Source organism: Acomys minous, assembly GCF_964271855.1.
Source record: "Acomys minous genome assembly, chromosome: 16".
Taxonomy (NCBI): Eukaryota; Metazoa; Chordata; class Mammalia; order Rodentia; family Muridae; genus Acomys; species Acomys minous.
Window position 1 is genome coordinate 20808419 of NC_140498.1, and position 21384 is coordinate 20829802.

A 21384-nucleotide genomic window follows, 5' to 3' on the forward strand; every position below is an offset into this window, starting at 1 on the left:
ATGCTCATGTGTGTGCATGTATAGGGAGGTCAGAGATTGACATTGTATGTTTTTCTCACTCACTCTCTGCCTTATATTTTGAGACAAGGTTACAGATGCTTACAGCAAATGCTGGTTCTTACGTTGGTGGTGTGGATCTGAACTCAGGCCCTCATTCTTGTTTGACAGGCAGGCATCTTTATCAGATGAACCACCTTCCCCATCCCTGCATGGAGGCTAACAACTGGCTCTAACTCCAGTTCCAGGGCATCTGGCCCACCCTTCTAGCTGCTGTGGATACCAAGCAAGTAAGTGCTGCAGAGACACAAAAGCAAGCAAACCGCACATGCACACAAGTAATTAATAATATTTTTAAAAGCTGGACATAGTGGCACACTGCTGTAATCTCAGCACTTGGGAAGCAGAGGCAAGATGATCACCACCAACCTGAACTAAGAGCTGAGTTCTAGAATACTATGTCATTTTCAGGAAAATGGATGGAAGCCGAAGTCATCGTAAGTAATAAAGTAAACAAAAAAGACTCTTACCGTCCAATAAACACCACGTTTTCTCTTATATGCAGAATCTAGATATCTGCATGCGTGTGTGTGTGTGTGTGTGTGTGTGTGTGTGTGTGTGTGTGCGCGCGCGTGCGCAACATGAAAGGGGGACTATTTGGGAGGATGAAGAGGAACAGCAGGACAGGGAGGAAGGAAAAAAGAGGATAACGGAAGTTAGATATGCAAAGCACAATAGGACATATTTATGAAAATGTCATACTAACCCTATTACTTTGTACTCCAACTGAAAATTCACTAGATAAAAGGAAGGCACCCATTATATAGCACAGAGAGAAAGAGATGGATGTACAGATCATCTGAAGTTGAAGAGTGTGCCTGTATGTATGTATGTGTACCACATACATGCAGTACCCAAGGAAGACAGAAGAGGGCGTCAGATCCCATTGAACTGGACTTGCAGGTAGTTGTGAGCTGCCTCACATAGGTGCTGCCGACTGAACGTTGGTCCTCTGCAGCAAGTGCAAGTAAGAACCCACTGAGCCATCACTCCAGGCCCTGAGTTTTATTTTGTGTGTGTGTGTAATAATGTGTATCCGTTATTGCTCTTATTGCTTCTGGATTTTGAGTCATATGAAACTAGACTTGTTTCCAATGTGAGTCATTGTGTGAGCAAACAACCGAGGAGCTGCCTGCCTGAGAGTGTTATTTAATGATATGCACATGTTTGAATGAAAGTTTGCCTGCATAGCTGCATATCCAGGCTCGGTGCGCTGAGAAATGTACTCACTTGTGATGCTTTGTTTAATTGTCAACACGATGCACTGGGAAGGAAGTCTCAATGAGGGGCTGTCTAGATCAGGCTGGCCTCTGGGTATGTCTGTGGGGGTCTGTCTCAATTTCTTTACTTAAGATTGAAAGGCCCTGGGCTGAAAGTGGACAGGACCATTCCCTTGGTTTGGGGGCTGGACTGGGGGTGGGGGATGCTAGCTAAGCACTAAGCATGCGTGCGTGCGTCTGTTTTCTTGTGCTCCCAGTAGTAAGGGAACTTCTCTTTATCGTGTGTGTGTGTGTGTGTGTGTGTGTGTGTGTGTGTGTGTGTGTGTGTGTGTGCGCTCAGGTGATAATTATATACAGGTGACCACACACATGGACATGTGGGTGCAGGTACATGCAGCCATGCGTGTGCTTGTGGAGACCGAAGGCTGATGTTGCGGACCTCCCTTAGTGGCTCTCCACTTTATTTTTTGAGACAAGGTCTCCTCATTGAACCTGAAGCTTGCCCTTTTGGTTAGCCTGGCTGGCCAGCAAACTCCAGGGAGGCACCCGTGTCTGCCCACCCCACCCTAAATCTGCAACTGCAAACACATGGAACCACACCCAGGTTTTTTACTTTGCGCTATAGATCTGAACTCAGGTTTTCATGAACATGTCTTCTCAATCTCCATTTTATTTTTTAAAAGGATTTATTTTGATTTTATGTGTATGAGTGTTTGTCTGCATGTATATGTTTGTACTGCATGTGTGCCTGGTGCCTATGAAAGCCAGAAAAGAGAAGGCATCAGATTCCATGGAACTGGAGTAACAGATGGTTGTGATCCACCCTGTGGGTTCTGGGAGCTGAACCTGGATCATCTGCAAGGGCAGCAAGTGCTCTTAACCTCTGGGCCATCTCTGCAGCAAACATCTTCCCTTTGCTGCTTCTGGGATCATTGTAAGGTTATATTCCAACTTGAGAAATATCTCTTCAGCTCTCTCTCTCTCTCTCTCTCTCTCTCTCTCTCTCTCTCTCTCTCCCTCTCTCCCTCCCTCCCTCCTATTACTTACACCATCTATTGTGTCTTTTATTTCCATTGTTATCTTTTTGACACTTAACCTTTCTACTTTAAAATTATTACTATGGGGGCCACAGGAAGATCATAAGGATAAAATAAAATATAGCTAACAGAAACAAACCATATACACACACAGCCTGCCATGCCATGCTACCTCACCACACGCCCAAAGCAACAAGGCTGAGAGACAATGGGCTAAAAGGCTGTCAGTCAACAACAATAGCAATGCTAAAGTGGATGGCAGAAAGCCCACAAGGCCCCAAGCCTTCACAGAGAACTACGGGCAACTACAGAATGCTGAGAGTGAGAGAAATAGTCTTCCCCAGAGAAGAGCACACCAGTCTGTAAACCAATACCAAATGATCATCCCTAAAAACATAATACACATAACATTATAAAGACTGAGCAGGGGCTATTTATGTATTTGGAAAATGTATGTGTATTATATTATCATATATGTGGGATAAAAACAATTAATGAAAAAAGAGGCCATGATTTTGAAAGAGAGAAAGGAGGGGGTATATGGGAGCATTTAGGAGGAAAGAGAAGAGGGAAATGATCTAATTATATTATAATCTCAATAAATTTGGTCAAGACAAACCTTTTCCCTTATTAAGGTGATTTTTAAATTATTTTGTCACTGTGGCATAAAACTGACTAAAACAGAATTCAAAAACAAAACCCTCCTAACACCAGGAATGGTGGTAAATGCCTATATTCTCAGCTCCCAAGAGGCTGGGACAGGAGCAAAAACACTTGGAGTGGAGGTAAGAGAAAAACCACTTGGAGTGGGGATATCAAGATAACCACTTGAGGAATAGAGAAGAATAACTACTTAGAGCGGGGGTGGATGATAACGATTTAGGGTGAGGGGATAGAAGGATAACCATTTGGAGTGGGGATAAGAGGATAACCACTTAGGCAGGGTCAGAGGATAACCACTTGGTGTAGGGTAGAAGAACCACTTGGAGTGCAGGGGATAGGAAGAGAACCACTTGGGGTGGAGTAGGATGATAACCATTTGGAATGGGTAGGAGGGTAACCACTTAGCGCGGGAAGAAGGATAACCTCTCGGGGTAAGTAAGAGGATAACCACTTGGGGTGGGTAGAAGGATAACCACTTGGAATTTAATCTAGCATGGGGGAGGGAATGGGAGGAAAGGGTAAAAGGCAAAAACTGTCAGGGACATCTTTGCCATGCTCAAGCCTGCTAGAACCCTTCAGACATGGGCCACCAGCTACATTTTATGAGGTGTTAGAGACTGAATTCATGGTTTTATGTATACTGTGTAAGCGCTTTGCCAAGAGAGCTACAGCGGCAGCCCTGCTCTCTCTCTCTCTCTCTCTCTCTCTCTCTCTCTCTCTCTCTCTCTCTCTCTCTCTCTCTCTCTCTGTGTGTGTGTGTGTGTGTGTGTGTGTGTGTGTGTGTGTGTCTCTCTCTCCTCTAACTACTTGATCACAAAGGTTAAACTGGTGTACAAAAGAGAAAGAGGGAAGGGGGAAGAAGCCTGGGAGTTAAGCTGGGTCATGAGTTCCTGTCTCCATCTTCCTGCAGATGATAAAGGTCAACAGGGTAGAGGATCTGTCAGCCAAGCCTATAGAAACATATGTGTGTGTGTGTGTGTGTGTACATGTGTACATATATATATATATATATATATATATATATATATATATATATATATATATATATATATATATAACAGGTATTTCACTAACCCAAGGTGGCTGTGCTGTAGTGCATGAAATAAATGCCATTGTTTAAACTTGAAAACATTTGGAGTATGTTCGGTGGATGCAGTGGTAACTACAAAGAACAAGCTTCCCTCTGACCTGCATTCTGGGAGGTGGGGAGGAAGACGCAGATGCAGACAAATTGAACTGGAAAATATTGGGAAGGGTAAGTGTGAATGAAATAAAGCCAAGCTGATGGCAAAGAGAGATGGCAGTTTGGAGGAATGCGTGTCTTAAAATGACTAGAAAAAAAATCTCTTTGAAAAGGTGTGTGAAACTGAAATTGAATGGTGATGTTTTTGTTGTTGTTGTTGTTGTTGTTGTTGTTGTTGTTGGGTTTTTGTTTTTGTTTTTTCGAGACAGGGCCTCTCTGTGTAACCTAGGCTGCCCTGGACTCACTTTGTAGACCAGGCTGGCCTCGAACTCACAATGATCTGCCTGCCTCTGCCTTCCGAGGGCTGGGATTAAAGGCATGGGCCACCATGCCCGGCTATTTTGATGTTTTAAAACAAAACAAAAACAGTCACAGGGCTAGAAAGATGGCTCAGCGGCTGAAAGCACTTGCTGCTCCTGCAGAGGACCTGAGCTCAGTTCCAGTACCTATACAGTGGCTCGTAATCACCTATAATTCCAGTTTCAGGGGATCTGACACCCTCTTCTGGCCTCGGAGGGTACCTGCACACATGTGACATACACATACTGACAAAAGTACACTTACATATAAATAATAGGGGGGGAGAAAGGGGGAATTTGGGCAGGGGTTGAAACAGGGTTTCTTTATATAGCGCAAGCTGTCCTGGAACTCACTCTGTAGACCAGAGTGCTGGAATTAAAGGTATATGCCATTATGCCCAGCTAAATGCATTTTTTAAAGCAAGCCAGTCATGCTAAAACTGGTATAGAGTACAGAGCCTGTGCAGATACTTAGTTTCGAGCCTTTAAGAACAGAAAGAGGGGCTGGAGAAATGGCTCAGAGGTTAAGAGCACCGTTCTTCTCTTCCAAAGGTCCCGAGTTCAATTCCCAGCAACTACATGGTGGCTTATAATCACCTGTAATGAGATCTGGTGCCTTCTTGTGGTGGGCAGGCACACATGTGGGCAGAATACTGTATAAATAATAAATAAATCTTAAAAAGAAAAAGAACAGAACAGAAAGAACAGGCTGGAGATATGTCTCATCAGTTAAAAAGCACTTGCTGCTCTTCCAGGCAACCTGAGTTCTGTTCCCAGCACCAACATCAGATTACCACAACTACCTCTAACTCCAGTTCCAGGAGATCCAACACCCTCTGGCCTCTGAAGACAATGCACATATGTGATACACGTAAATTCATGTGCACACACATACATAAGAATAAACTGTCTGGGGTGGTAGTGTATTTTAGTACCAGTACTGAAAGGCAAAGGCAGGAGAATCTCTGTGAGTTCAAGGGCAGCCTGGTCTATGTAGCGAGCTCCAGGACAACCAGAGCTACATAGGGAGATCCTGTCACAGATAGATAGATAGATAGATAGATAGATAGATAGATAGATAGAAAGAAAGAACATGAAGAGATCATGGGCTCACAAATCCACATACTGTAAAATGATATGAAAAGGGGTCAGAACCGCTGACAGAGGGCAGGTTTCCTAGAGTCACAGGATAGCCAGATAGGTAGAAATGGATATGGATGGGTTGGAGGGTGGTGAAGGATAAATAAATGAGAGGAAAGGAGGATGGGTGCATAAGTGCATTTGTGGATGCACGGATGTATATATACATGAATAGACACTGTCAAATCCTACATGGTTAGAAACCCAAATCCTTTTTAGACCACTAGGTGGAAGCCAAATGTTTCTATTTGTTACATAGGAGCTCTTTCTTTCCTTTTTTTTTTTTTTTTCTGTTTTATTTTTATTTCTATGTATATGTATGCACGTAGGTACATATGCTCTCAGCCTGGAGCCGGAGTTACAGGCAGCTGTGAGCATCCAGACAAGGGTGCTGGGAACCAAACACAGGTCCTCTAGAAGAGCAGCGTGCTCTGTTAATGGCTGAGCCGTCTCTTCAGCTCCCAAATGTCTCTTTCTATAGGCATACATTTAAAAGCATTCATATTCTTCACTGAGAAATAGACTAAGCAGGGTGAGGTGGCCCATGCCTTTAATCCCAGCACTCAGGAGGCAGAAGCAGGCAGATCGCTGTGAGTTCCAGGCCAGCCTAGTCTACAAAGCGAGTCCAGGACAGTCAGGGATGCACAGAGAAACCCTGTCTCAAGAGAGAGACAGAGAGACAGAGAGACAGGGAGACAGAGAAACAGAGACAGAAAAATAGACTACAAAGCAGTACAGCCCCTTCTAGCCAGGTTGGCCACAGAGCAAACTGCTGTGCAAAGCTGTTAACGCCCTTAGTCCAGACAGGACCAGGGCAAGTCTAGAGAAGCCAAACTCCCTAAGTGCTACCTCTGGAGCAATCAGCTTCCTCCTATTCACAGCGTTCAATATACAACCCAAGTTACCACACCCTCAGTGGGTCACGGTGGAGAAAAACAGGAAGCACAGCTCACAAGGTGAGACTCTTTTGTCCCAATGAAGGATGCTGAGGTCAAGCAAGGCCTTACTTTAACTTACTGCATGCTGTATAAAACGGCGCCTTTTCCAGGCTGTGCCCGACACAGGAACAGCCTGACCCAGAAGACACTGTTTTTACAGGCAGCTTTTGTATGCATTTAGGGTGGAGGGATATAAGGAGAAAACTAGGGGTGCTCAATGGTGATGGGGACAGGTTTGTTATGGGGTAACCCTGACAAGGCTCGTGCCAGAGAAGGTGAGACAGAGAGAAATCTCCTACAAATGAGGGGTTTTGTCTGCGCTGGGGATCGGGGCTGACAGGCAGATGGAGGTCTGGTTTGGTCAGTTGGTGTTAATGGTTACACTAGCATATGCAGGAATGTTGTCGAAGGAGGCGCTGCTGGTCATGCGGGAGAGCAGTCACAGGAAGGGGGGCCCTACTCCGGCTGCAGTGCAGTTACCTCTGAGTTATACCTTCTCAGCGATGACTGGAGCCCTTGGACGGTCCTGCAGACATCACCATGTGTCAGGCACCGTCAATGCAACACAGACTTATTAAGTGGCTGGTCCTTGGTAATAGAACCAAACTATATGTTTGTCAAGGTAAATTGAGATGATAGGGGAACGTGGATGTTTGTTTTGTTTGTTTGTTTGTTTGTTTGTTTGTTTCGAGACAGGGTTTCTCTGTGTAGCCTTGGCTGTCCTGGACTCACTTTGTTAACCAGCCTGGCCTCGAACTCACAGCAATCCGCCCACCTCTGCCTCCCGAGTGCTGGGATTAAAAGTGTGCACCACCATGCTCGGCTTGAATGTGGATATTTTTAAACCAAATGGAAAAAAACCAAGCCCAAGAACTTATTGGCCACCCCAGCCCAAGGATAGGGCTCCTGGACCCCATAAGGTGATGGACACCTAGCACTAAGATGACTTGGCATGACCCGCCAACCTGATACCCAGTGTGGACCAAGGAACCACAGTCAGAAAACACTAGTCTGTCCCTGAAGTTTCAGGTCAGCCTGGGCCCCTGCTGCCCACTGGAATGCCTACTGGTCCACCTCTTTGCCTGGTGGACCTGGACATACACACACACACACACACACACACACACACACACACACACACACACACGCAGTTTCCTGCCCCAGCCTGTTTCCACTCTCCCTTAGACTTTACCCTGAACCCTGCCTTTCAGCCTGGACTCTCCCTTGGGCCACAGCAGCGACTTCATCCCAGGGTTGGTCTCTGGGTCTTCTCTATTATTGACACTTCTGCCCAGCCACTTCTCAAAGCCTTTGCACGCTGCGGCAGCCTCTGGAACTTGCATCCACTCTGTAAACCACACACTAGGCGCCTATGGAGAGCTCTATCTACTGAGTGCACCGTGATAGGAGAGTCGGGATTGGAGTCAAGGAATGTGCTTTAGCCTCGGCCAGAATTCCAAAGCAGGCGGGACTGTCTGAGAAACTGCCGCCACAGAAACCAACAGGCCTTGTGAAGGTGCGCAGAGGATGAGTCACTTCTCGGGCCTTCAAGCCCATCTGTTTTAAATTTGGCGAAGGCCCCGTTTCTTCCAGCTGAGGGTGGTCAGCGAGCCTGAGCCTGGGCCTGGGTAGGGCCGCCATCACATGCTCCTTGTTCTACGGCTTCGTGCAACGGACACGGTGACCTAAACAGTGCGAACCTTCGCCTCTGCGCCTTGCAGCGCACAGACACCATGCTAGGCATCTCTACGCTGTTCCAGGTTTACTATCTATGTGTGGATAGTTTCTCAGCCACTACCACTAATGCGTTTCCATCAGGAAACATATTCTAAGTTGTCCAATCTTTCGATGATTCAAAAGTAAGGCTAAAATCTGGATTTTTAGGTGAAATTATTTGATGGCTAACTCTCTGCCACAACTTCTTGGTTTTAGTGGGTTGTGTTTTTTTTTTTTTGGTTGGTTGGTTTGTTTGTTTGTTTGTTTGTTTGAGACAGGATCTTACTACTTAGCCCTGGCTGAGCTGGAGCTGGTTGTATAAACTAGGTTGGCCTTGAACTCACAGAAATTCACCTGCCTCTGCCTCCTGAATGCAGAGATTAAAAGCATGTACCACCACACCTGGCCTGCAACAATAGCTTAATCATTTTAAACACTAACAGTTCTGGGATTTGATACGGCCCATGGCCCTCATTTTTTGCAAACTGTTAAATTCTAATGACACTTGCGCCTCAATCTGACCATGTAGCCTTCTGTTCCTTGTAAGACAGTAGGCTGCATATCCAACCACATATCTGACTGGTGACTTATCCCAGCCAGAGTTGGAAGCCAGAGACAATAATCACAAGGGAGGCTGTGTGCTGTGTTTCCTTATTGCGAAATCGTATTTAGAAATGAGGTTGGTTCAATTCCCATCACACCTCATTAATAGCAGAATCCAGATCTCGTTTCCAGTCCACCACTGTGGATCTTGCCTGCCAGGTTCCTGTTCATACTCATTTGATTTAAAAGAAAAAGCCCCAACACACACACACACACACACACAGAGAGAGAGAGAGAGAGAGAGAGAGAGAGAGAGAGAGAGAGAGAGAGAGAGAGAGAGCGCTCTGACTCATACGTCCTAGTTTCTTCAGCAGCCCTTTTAAGGGCCTGTTCTGAAGAAAAATGATTAAGTCAAAAACATCAGACATGAGTTGGCATGGTGAGGCACACATTGAATCGCGGTACTGCAGACCCTGGAGGACCACCAGGAGATAAAGGCTAGCTAGTGCCACCTTGCTGAGTTCTAGGCCAGCCTGTGCTACAGCCTGAGATTCTGACCGGGAATGTAGCTCAGATGGGACAGCGCCTGCCTAGTGTGGTGCCACAAGCTCTTGAAAGATGGAGGCAGGAGGATCGCAAATTCAAAGTCCCTTATTGATAGTGTGTGTGTTAGGGTTTGGGTGCAGCTCAGTGTTTGAGGTCTTGATTAGCATGTGTGAGGTGCAAAGTTCAACTCAGAAAACTGACACCCCAAAAGTAGTTAAGCCCATCCCATCATTGCTACAGGGCATATTGGGGGAGGGTGGGAGGTGCGTAGACAGGGTTTCTCTGTGTAAACCCTGGCTGTCCTGGAACTTGCTCCGTAGACCAGGCTGGCCTCAAAGATCTGCCCGCCTTTGCCTCCCTAGTGCTGGGATAAAAGCGCGCACCACCACCACTCAGCTACATGGCGTGTTTTGATGTCAGCCTATGTATGCAGCAAGAGGCCTTGTCTCGGAAAAATACAAAAACAACAAAACAACAACAACAAGAAATAAAAAGCCCCCAACAGTGAGATTTTTGTCTCAAAGGAAAAAAACAGTCATGAAACTTTAAAAGAGGAAGCTGTGTCACCAAGACCAACGGGGTTGCCCGAACGCTAAAAACTAAAAGGTGCATTCCAAGTCCTGGGGAGTAGAAAAGTTCAAAAGTAACTTCCAAGTACTTCCGGCTGGGGATCGCTGAAGATCACCTGCGTTTTCCCAAGCGTTAATCAAAGAAAAGAAGGCAAGGCCAGGGGAGCGCGAGCACAGAGGGAAGCGGCCGCAGGGAGCAGCGCCGAGGCCGCCGGCCCGGGGCCAGCGGCGGGTCACGTGACCGGCCAACATGGCCGCCCGCGGAGATTGCCGCCGGGCGGGGCAGGACTCGGAGCCGGAGCCCGAGCCGGGGCCCGGGCCGGAACGTGGGCCCGAGGCCGGCCTAGAGTCGGGCGAGGAGTTCGAGATCGTGGACCGGAGCCAGCTGCCGAGTCCCGGCGAGCTGCGGAGCGCGGCGCGGCCTCGAGCGGCCGACGGCTGGTCGGCGCCCATCCTGACGCTGGCGCGCAGAGCCACCGGGAACCTGTCGGCGAGCTGCGGCCACGCGCTGCGCGCGGCCGCGGGGCTGGGAGACGGCGGCGGCGGCGGCGGCAGCGGGGAGCGCGCAGGTAGGCCGGGGTCCCGCGGGCTGGGGCCGCTCGTGGCTGGGGGGGAACCCGACGAGCTGCTCCGTCTACCTGTGCCACGCGGCGCCGGGCTCTGCATATGGTGCCACCCGGCGGGAGAAGCGCGGGGCAGGGCGGCCGCGGCCGGGGACTCCCCTCCCACCTTGTGTTTGTCTTTGTGAAGCCCAGGACAGCGCCAAGCAAGGTGATCACGGATTGACTCTAAATAGGAGGATTAAATAAGAGGCGTAGACAGAAAGTCATCTGTGTCCGTGTTTTGCATTACTTGAGAAACGAAGTCCGGTGCTGGTCCCCTGTTTATCTCAGCAGCCAGCCGGTTGTGCACCTGCAGCTGAGGTTGACAGCCCAATTCCAAAGTTGGTGAGAGCGGCGGCGAGTCAGAGTCAGGAGGTTTTGGTTCCCTTTACACTCCCACCACTAACCCCCTTGTGGGACTTTGTGGACTAGCCATCACCCCTCCTACTCGCATTTCCCAATCTATAAAATGGAGTTTTTTTTAATTTTTAATCAGCTACCTTGTACAGCCCGGTTCAGCTCTTATGATCTATAATAAAAACAAATGATTATTTATTTTTGACTGCTGGACATGGTGATTCAGGTACATACTTACTGCACGTCGTGTTAATATAGTCAGGACTGTGCTAATTGTATGCAGTGATGTATTCGCTACTAAACACATCTAAAAATACAATATAGAAGGTAGCCATGGCGTTGTGGAGCTTGCCTTTAATCCCAGCACTCAGGAGGCAAACGTAGGCAGATCTCTGTGAGTCTGAGACCCGCCTGGTGTACATAGTGAGCCCCTGCCTCAAAATAAATAAATCAATAATTAAATAACCGTGCTTCACATGGCTAGGGCACTTACTGTGAATGGACCATGCAGACTTAAAGTTGCTGTGGTGGAGTGAGTGTTAACTGTAAATGCCTGGGACATCATGTGCGTTCAGTGGACTCTGTTACCCGGAGTTTATTTTAAAAAAAAAAAAAAAAAAAGAAAGAAAGAAAAGAAAAAGCTTCCTTGGTAATAAACTGACCTTGGTATTGGGGGTCTTAGGGGAGATGCAGGGGTCCAGACAGGGTTTCTCCTGACCATCCTGGAACTCCTCCAGAGTGCTGGAATTAAAAGGCACGTGCCAGCAACACCCAGCAACCTTGGTTATTCCTATAACGTTTACTTTGATGTGTGTATATGGGTTCATATATGTCTGTACATGTATTTGGGCACTTGAAGACCAGAGGTCAATTTTGAGTGTCTTCCACGATTGTTTAATCCACTCTGTTTTTGAGACAAGGTCTCTCACTAAGTCTAGAGCTCACCAGTAAGCCACACTGTCCAACAAGACCCAGGTATCCTCCTGCCTCTGCTTTCCCAGCACTGGGAATACTAACAGATGCTGTGGTGCCCAGATTTTTTAGCATTGGGGATCCGAATTTAAATCTTGATGTTTCATCTCTCTAGCCCTGCTATTTCTTCTTCTTATTATTATTGTTATTGTTATTATTGCTGTTGTTATTGTTATTATTATTATTATTATTATTATTATTATTATTATTATTACTACTACTACTACTACTACTACCAGGCAAGCCATGTACCTGTGGAAGTCAGAGGATGCCTTTCAGGAGTCAATTTTCTCCTCCTACTATGTTGGCTCCAGGGTTAGAACTCATCACCAGCCTTGTCAACAAGGACCTTTACCCACTGAGCCATCTCACCAGCCCTGGGTTTCACTTTTTGACTCATAATAACGATGGTGTAACACATACACACCTGGATGTGGTGGTGCACCCCTTTGATCCCAGCACTTGAGAGGCAGAGGCAGGCGGATCTCTGTAAGTTCGAGTCTAGCCTGGTCTACAAAATGAGTCCAGGACAGCCAGGGCTCTGTTACACAAAAACACAATGTCCTCAAAAAACCAAACAAACAAAAAAACTACACACACACACACACACACACACACACACACACACACACACACACACTATGTACCTATAAAGAAATATTGTCTTTATTTATATCCCTTTTAACCTTTTTATATTTAAAATTGTTTTGGTTTTAGTTTTTACTTTTAAGCCTTTTGGCCAAGAGCAAAGATTCACAGAGAGTCAGCGACAGTTCCCAAATCTCAGGAGGTGTGGGTGAGGATGGAAGGGAGCTGGTTAGTGGATCCAGGGTAGAACTGGATAGCAGGCATGGTTGCTGATGTTCTGTAGCATAATTAGAATAGCAAAGACCTGCGACAGCTACTGAATATTTTCTAACAGCTAATGGAGAGGTTTTTAATGTTCCCAACACAAAGAAAGGAAAACTATGTGAGCTGATAGATATGCCAGTTGCCCCGATGGTCATTACATTGTTATACACATAAACTAAAATATCGCAGTGTACCCCTTAAATTTGTACAAGTATTGTTGCAACTTAAAATATAAATATAGGTTGCCAAGGTGGCTCAGTGGGTAAAGGCACATGCCTCCAAATCTGATGGCCTGAGTCTAACCCCCAAAACCCACATGGCAGGAGGAGAGAAGTGACTCTCGTAAGTTGATCTCTGATCACCATATGTGTACCATGACATGCACAAGCGCCTCTCAACACACTAAATAAAATACATACTTATATATGGATATATGCTTGTATGTGTATATGTACACACACACACACACACACACACATATATATATGTTATGTATATATATTAACCAAGATATATTAGTTTAGGCCTCCAAGGTCAACATCATGACTATCACTCTTCTGCCTCTACATCTTGTCCCACTGGAAATTCTTCAGAAAACAACACACATAGAGCCTTCACCTATGTTCACAATGCCTTCTTCTAGAACATACCTCCCCTTCTCCACCCACACCCACACCCACATCTGTGGCTAACATTTGCTAATCCCACAGAATAAGAGTAAAGACCATTACACAAATTCTCTGGTCAAATTTTGCAAGCTTTATTTTCTGTAGACAGGGCTAAGCAGGGTTCAAGAAAATAGCATCAAACATAGGAGAAAGTGGGATTTATATAACCTCCCCCCCCCCACCGCCAAAAAAAGAAAATTGCAACCAAGCATGGTGGTGCACTCCTTTAATCCCAGCACTCGGAAGGCAGAGGCAGGTGGATCGCTGTGAGTTTGAGACCAGTCTGGTCTGCAAAGCAAGTCCAGGACAGCCAAAGCTTCACAAAGAAACTGTGTCTTGAAAAACCAAAAAGAAAAAAGAAAAGAAAAGAAAATTGTAAGGCTAGGAGGTTTCCAAGGAGTTTTGGTTACATAGGAAATTGCAGAACACCTCAAATTATTTGACACATCATCTTAACTAATCAGGGTGGAGGTTAGGGTATGTCAGAGGGGTCAAGATATGGTCAAACCCAAGTTTTACAGAAAACAGGAATGAACTCTGACATTGTAATAAGACGGCTTTTAATTTTTTTTCTTTTCATTTTGTTTTTATTTAATTTGTTTATTTATTTATTTATTTTTGGTTATTTGGGTTTTTTGAGACACACTTTCTCTCTGTGTAATAGCCTTGGCTGTCCTGAAACTCACTTTGTAGACCAAATATGCCTTGTAATCATAGATATCCAACTGCCTCAGCCTCCTAGGGCTAAAGGCATGCACCACCACCACCACCTGAGCAGTGGTGGAGACTTTTAATCTTAAGATGGAGTCAGGTTGGTCCGTCACATTTCACAGTTAACTTTTTAAGTGTGGAAAGGTACGTTACCACAATGATAATAAAAAGCATACTATAGTGAGTGTACAGCCAGCAGCCATGACTTATCCTGACCGGATTCTATTGCCGTCCATGTGTGTGGATGTACTCTGCACCTCCAGCAGTGTGGTAGGTTTGTTTACAGGGCTGTCTCCCAGTGCATGAGGAATGCAGTTTTGCGACAGCTCTAAGGTCAGAGGCCATGGGATTCTTCTGTTCCCTTGTAGTCTTGTACTTGGTCACTCGTTGACTGAGCATTGTTATATAGCTCATCCCGTTCATTGATAGATCAAGATGTGCCTGTGCCTCTCCAGAATCATAGATAGTCAGTATCCGATGAACAAGTGCATATTTAGAAAGGCGCTGTTTTCCTTTTAGGGCAATGACATAAAGTGTAATGTCATTTAGCAGCTTGCTCAATGCCATAATAGTGTTAGGTCTGCACTCTAAGACACCTCCCCCCCTTTAACTCAAATTCCACAGAAAGCCTGGATGATGATAATAGGGCTGGCTTCATGTGTGTGGACTCAACACAGCCACTGTGATCAAAGGACAGGGCTTGCAGAAGCCCCAAGCCCCATGCTTGGAGTTGGATCATTTTTCTCAGTGGGGTGTTCTGTCTCACACCTGTAATCCTAGCACTAGAGAGACCGAGGCAGGAAAATTACCATACGTTTGAGGCTAGCTTGGCCCACATAGTGAGACTCCTGCCCCCTACAAAAAAGAACGATACAATAATATTTTTTCCTTAATGGGGGTAATTAATTTTTATATGTTTATGTATGTGCCTTGGTGAATTTATGTTCACACTATACATGTAGGTGCTTGCAGAGTCCAGAAGAGGGCGCTGGAGTGAGCCGCCTGATGTGGGTGCTGGGAACCAAACTCAGACCCTCTGGAAGAACAGCTCACAGGTTAATTATTGAACCAACTCTGCAGCTCTGAATCTGTGTTTTATAAATGAAGTGCACTGGGTACCAGGGAGCGTGGCCAGGGCACTTGAAGCCAAGTTCATGTGGATCCCTGTCTGCCTTCTCAAACACTCTGGAACTTCCCCCTAGTCCTCCTTGACTCCGCTGCAGCCGTGAGTGGGCAGGAAGGGCAAGGACAGAGCCCCTCTGAGCCCTCTGAATCTCAGGGCAGGGTGAAATCACAGCACTAGTCAAGCCACTGTGGAGAGCAGCACTGTGACCCAGCAGTCCCTATGGGCAAGCTGATCTGTGGGAAGGGAAGATTGGCATTGACGCTTTGGTCCAGGCCCAGACTCTACATGCTCTTTATGAATTGTGTGGTGGAACCAGGTGATGGTTACTATTATCCTTATCCATTTTAGTACATTTTTGTACTTACTTAGTGAGAGACTCAGTGTGTGTGTGTGTGTGTGTGTGTGTGTGTGTGTGTGTGTGTGTGTAAGTTAGAGAGCAGCTTTCAGGAGTCTCCTCCTTCCCCCTGTGGGTTGGGGATTGAGCTCTGATCATAAGGCCTGGCAGCTCACACGTTTACCCACTAAGTCATCTTGCTAGTCCTGTTATTACACGTGCTGTCATCTCTATTTCATAAGGAAGGAAACTTGAACCAAAACAGTCTATCTCTCAAGCCCATGCTGCTAGTCACACACAAAACTACCTTTCTCCTTAGGCGATTTCCTTTTCTTTTTTTTTTTAAATCACTTTACAGCCTGATACCAGCCCCCTCCCCCATCACCACCCAGTCCTGCTCTTGTGACCTCTTTCCTCCCTGACCCCTCTACTTTTCAGAGAAGAAGGGCCCCTAAGGGTACCAACCCACCCTGGCACCCGAAGTCACAGCAGGACTACAGCAGGACTAAGCGCATCCCCTCCCACTGAGCCAGACAAGGCAGCCCAGCTAAGGGAAAGGGATCCAAAGGCAGGCAACAGAGTCCCTACTCCAGTTGTTAGGGGACCCACGGGCTGACCGTGCTGCACATCTGCTACATATGTGTAGGAGGTCTAGGCCTGGCCCACGCAAGCTCATTGGTTGGTGGTTTAGGTGACTTCTTATGTAAATGTCATAATGTGGAGTTTTGAAATTAGTTTATTCAGTGAAATTACTTAGTAACATCAGACACAGGATGTGGCAAAATATGATCATGGCTTCTTAGGGGTTGCAGTTCAAGGCAATGCTGGGTTGGGATGTGTGTCTTCCCCAAGGTCAGCCATGTTTGAAGCCACACACTCTGCTGAAGCATTGGAGAAGCAAACCAGGCCCCCTGAGACCCCCTCTGTCACTACTGTCATGGGTACTCAGTGGTGACAATGGCAGTTTGGGAGCAGAAGTTGAATGGGAGCAGAACTCTTACCAGACACCATTTAAAAAGAAAGAAGGAAACACCAGGCGGTGGTGGTACACGCCTTTAATCCCAGCACTCAGGAGGCAGAGGCAAGCGGATCGCTGTAAATTCAAGGCCGACATGGTCTACAAATCGAGGCCAGGGCAGCCGAGGCTACACAGAGAAATCCTGTCTCGTAGAAAGAAAGAAAGAAAGAAAGAAAGAAAGAAAGAAAGAAAGAAAGAAAGAAAGAAAAGAAAGAGAAGCTGCTGCGGAATGTTGTCAGATGCTTTGAATAGTTGTTTTAAAATATCCCACGTGAGCCCAGGTGCACAGCTGTCCTGTCTTGGTTGGGGGGTTTTTCTTTCACGTGCTGTGTGCTCACGTACTCATGAGAACTGTTGAATCTTCCCAGGTGTCTTTGCACAGAGCTCACTAGCTTTCCCCTCTCACGTACAATGGGCATACATAAAGGCATATCTTGCTTTTTAGAGTGAAGCTTTCTAAATGATAAAAGAATGATTAATGACAGGCAGTCATTAATTCACAGTTCTTCAGATAGGCCTGGAGTTCCTGCTACTCATAAGCTTGGGCAAGAGGGCTAAAAGCTGTACTAGGTAGCAGAGTGGCAACCGGTCTGGAAAAAACTACTGTGTCCGCCTCATCAGGTCATGGTGTGAGCTATGTCTGCCTGGTTTTGTCCATCATTTTTGTTTGGTTTGCTTTGGATTTTTCGAAACAATCTCATGAAGCCCACGCTGGCTTCAAACTTGCTGGGTCAACAAGACTGGTTTGGGGCTCTGAACCCCCAAGTGCTGGGATTCAGGAGCATGCTGCCCCACCATCTTCCATGTGTCAGAAGGCTTCTACACAAGTGGCCCAGCCCTTCTCAGGGGAAGTTGGCTAACTTTCCCCTTTCATGTTAGTGACTGAGCTGTAGAAACAAGAAGAGAAAAATGTCTGAAAGTCAAGGAAGCCCAAGGTTGTTCTTGCTGTCAGTTCAGTGCAGGATAACACTTCCCCATATTGACAGACCATCCAGCTTGGGATGTGGCTCAGCGGTGGAGTGCTTGCTTGGGATGGGCATAGTGGGCAGGCTATAATCTCAACACTTGCAAGATGAAGGCAAAAGGATCAGAAGTTCAAGGTCATATTGATTTTTATCTATTTCCTATTTTTTTTTAAATCTATTTGTGTGCATGTATGTGTGGGGGCCAAGTGGTAATTATACTTGTTGGTCTTCTATTTACATGCTTTGTTTAACCCAGAAAAGTGAAAATAATCTAAATATTGCTTATTTCATTACCCTTTTGTCAAGGCTCTTTTTTTTTTTTTTTTTAAGTCTTTTGCCCCAGATGTCACTGCACTGAGACAAGCTATGGGCTTGGGAACCGCTTGCCTTTACAAAGCAAGAGAAGAAGGCATAAGAAACCTGAGGTCTCGAAATAAGTTCACTGAAAGATCTCAGGGCCCTAGTGTGGTGGTGCACGCTTTTAATCCCAGCTCTCAGGAGGCAGAGGCAGGTGGATCTCTTGAGTTTGAGGCCAGCCTGATCTATAGAGCAAGTTCCAGGACAGCCAGGGCTACATAGAGAAACTCTGTCTCAAAAACTAATAAACAAATAATATTTTTATAAACTTTCTATGATTATGACATATTCATGTTTTTTTCTTGAAGAACTCCCCCCTTTTTATTATTTTTTCCTTAAGTTTTACATTTTTTCGGATCTGTTTCTTTATAATGTAAACATTTAATTAATAGGATTTTCTCCACAATAAAAATATCTTTACCATTCCTTCCTCCTGCAGCCAAGATGAAGTGTTGAGAGTGTCAGACCCAGTGCCTCTCCCCAGGCTTCTTGTGTCTTACTGAGAGAATTTAGAAAATATAGCCCCATTGCAATCTTAGTAATCTTTATTAGAAATTCAGAGATGTAAACCATCTTTTAGATTTAATTATTGTTCACTTTCTATATATGTGCTAAGTGGCTTTAGGTCTCAAAAATTCCCCTCCCACAGGCAGCCTTCCCTCAGGGCCTTGAGAAGAGAGCTGATACTTGCTAAAAGAAGTTGTCCTCCTTATCCCTGGCAAAGGGGCTCATGGCTCCTCCATTAACCTACGCCTGGGGTGCTAGCTCCTGGGCTCCCTCGTTCCCTAAGTGGCTGGTACCGTCATCCTGGCTGGCTGTACCATACCCTGCCCCTACCCTAAACTTGTCTGCACCACAACCCCTCTTCCCTGCCCCAGTTTCGTTTCCCTTAGCTTCCCTTTGCTGTGTAACTCAGCCATTTTTGCTACAAGCTCATTTGGCTTCCGTCTTAGCTTGGCTCTTGGTCCTCTGTATCTCTCCTCATCCATTTGCCCTCTTCCCTCTCTCTTCCTCTCTCTCCCACTCTTCTCTCACGGCCCTCTATTCTGCTGGCCATGTTCAGCCTGGACTCTTCCAGATGCCTCTCCCTTATATCTACAGTAACAACCTCGACCACACCCAGGAGCGCTCCTGTCCTCGTCTTCATTCAAGTAACACCTACTTCTTCTTGTGATTCTATGCCCTCATCAGTGCTCGCGTCCAGAATGTACTTCACAACAAGAATAGCAAAACCTCCCACACAAACATTAAGATCGAGTGAGTGTTTGCAGGGGGAAAAAAAAAAACAAGCAAACAAAAAACCCCCGAAACAAAACTAGGAAGTAACAGACCTCAGTAGTAATCAGACAGCTGCAAACTGAGATCTCCTTCACCAAGGACCAATGGAAGGATAGTGCAGGCATACCACAGGGAGACCCCTACCACCCAGCAGGGGCTTTTAATTTCTAGTCTAATTTGGGGGGGGGGGGTGCTAAGGGTTTTTTGCCTTGTTTTGATTTGATTATGGGGGGGGGGGAAGAGAACTATGTGCAGATGCCTACAGAGTCCAGAAAACGTCATAGGATGACCCGGAGCTGGACTTGCAGATGGTTGTGAGTGTGGGTTGGTAGGCCTGGTCATCCGAAAAAGCAGTACATGTTCTTAACCGCAGAGCCCCGAGTCTTTTTTTTTTTTTTTTTAACTCTAGAATGCCATTGTCTTGGGCTCCAGCTAACATTGGTAAGCGCTTGGGCTAGATATCCTATACTAACTGCAGACAGACTCTTACTCCCCAAAGTGACAGGATGAATAGAGTGGAAATGGAAATGTAGCTGAGTTATTTCTTTTTTCCTTTTTGGTTTTTTGAGACAAGGTTTCTCCTGTGGTCCTGGCTGTCCTGGACTCGCTTTGTAGACCAGGCTGGCCTCAAACTCACAGAAATTCGTCTGCCTCTGCCTCCCAAGTGTTGGGATAACAGGCATGCACCACCACGCCCGGCCACTGAGTCATTTCTAACAAACTTTTTGGTTGTGAACCTAGCCTTTAATGGATGAGCCATCTCTCCAGCCCTGTTTAAAAAAAAAAAAGAATTTTAAGTGTTTGCAAAGCATAGAATGTGGATGAAAGCCCAGAGTCTGAAAAAGTAGGAAGGGCACTTTCCTGCGGGCACAATAACTGGAAATAAGGACACCCTAAAACTCTGTAAGCGTCTAGGTAGTTCCATCCCAGTCCTAGGGGCGATAGTACAAAATGGCGCGCCTCTGAGCTGGCTTCGTCCAATAGGAGCGATCGGGGGCGGGGCGCTTCTCCAGTACACCTTCTAGTTTGGAGGCAAGGCAGACTAGACTTTGCGGCCTTTCATTGGTCAAGGAGGAGGCCAATCGCGGCGAGTCTTGTTAGAGCCATCTCCCAAGCAACGTAAGGAGCTGTTTGGGTGCGGGCTCAGCCTGAGGCTCTCCGCCTTTGCTTCCACACTAGGCTCAGCGGCTGCATAGGAACTGTGACCTGCAGAGATGGACTGCGACTTCACTGTGAACCCTGGACATCCTCCCATCAGTGCGTCCTCACCCTGAGCAAGCCCCTGGCCCTCTCCGCACCAGTCTGACCCCTCTCACACCAAACCCCACTCAGCCCACTAATGAAGCTGTCCTCGCTTGTGCCCACAGCTTCCAAAGGCCAGGTGATGGAGGAGCGTGCCAACCTGATGCACATGATGAAACTCAGCATTAAGGTCTTACTCCAGTCTGCCCTCAGCCTGGGACGCAGTCTGGATGCAGACCACGCCCCCTTGCAGCAGTTCTTTGTAGTGATGGAGCATTGCCTCAAACATGGGCTGAAAGGTGAGCCTGGGGGCATTTGGGAGCATAGAAATTTGGGCTAAGTCTTTGCCCTCGCTAGTGCTAAGCGTTGTTGCAGGCATAGAGAGGAGAATTAGCACACAGGACAGACAGGTCCCCTGTGTTCTAGAGCAGCGTAGTCCAGTAGAAAGGGTACTGCAAGCCACAGAGACCAGTCTTAGTTCCCTGGTAGGCTTTTTTAATAGGAAGGCATAAAATCTACCGTGGCTTTTTAGGTTTGTTGCTTGGTTGATTAGTTGGTTGGTTTTTGTGGGGGGGTTTTTCTTTTTCTTTTTCTTTTTTCTTTTGTTTTTTCGAGACAGGGTTTCTCTGTGTAGCCTTGGCTGTCCTGGACTCGCTTTGTAGACCAGGCTGGCCTCGAACTCACAGCGATCCACCTGCCTCTGTCTCCCGGAGTGCTGGGAGTAAAGGCGTGCGCCACCAGCGGCCAGCATAAAATCTACCATGTTTTACGTTGCCAGCACATGTCATTCAGGCCTTGGCTGCACCGCCCACACTGCAAATGCACCGTTAGTAACCCAGTGGCTCTGGGGGGGGGGGCGCAATTAAAGGCAAGGACGGTGAATACAGAAACACAGACTTATAAGTGAGACGACAGAGAATGAAGACCGGGA

At 46.5% G+C, this 21384-nt stretch overlaps 1 protein-coding gene and 1 long non-coding RNA gene across 3 annotated transcripts in view; both read left to right on the top strand.

Moving 5' to 3' along the window:
* Positions 1–534, top strand: part of LOC311586967 — a 31092-nt gene extending 30558 nt beyond the window's left edge. The window contains exon 9 of the long non-coding RNA XR_014775709.1: positions 173–534. This is a non-coding gene — a long non-coding RNA (uncharacterized lncRNA). The remainder of the gene's footprint in view (positions 1–172) is intronic.
* A 9512-nt stretch (positions 535–10046) lies between these two features.
* RUFY1 (RUN and FYVE domain containing 1) overlaps positions 10047–21384 on the top strand; it is a 47033-nt gene continuing 35695 nt past the window's right edge. The window contains exons 1-2 of one of the 2 annotated variants that reach the window (XM_084763282.1): positions 10047–10540; positions 20579–20752. In XM_084763282.1, the coding sequence (XP_084619408.1) occupies positions 10222–10540; positions 20579–20752 (493 nt within the window). In that variant the 5' untranslated portion in view covers positions 10047–10221. Of the gene's footprint in view, positions 10541–20316; positions 20469–20578; positions 20753–21384 lie in introns of those variants that run through there. The other variant, XM_084763283.1, reaches the window with a different exon arrangement.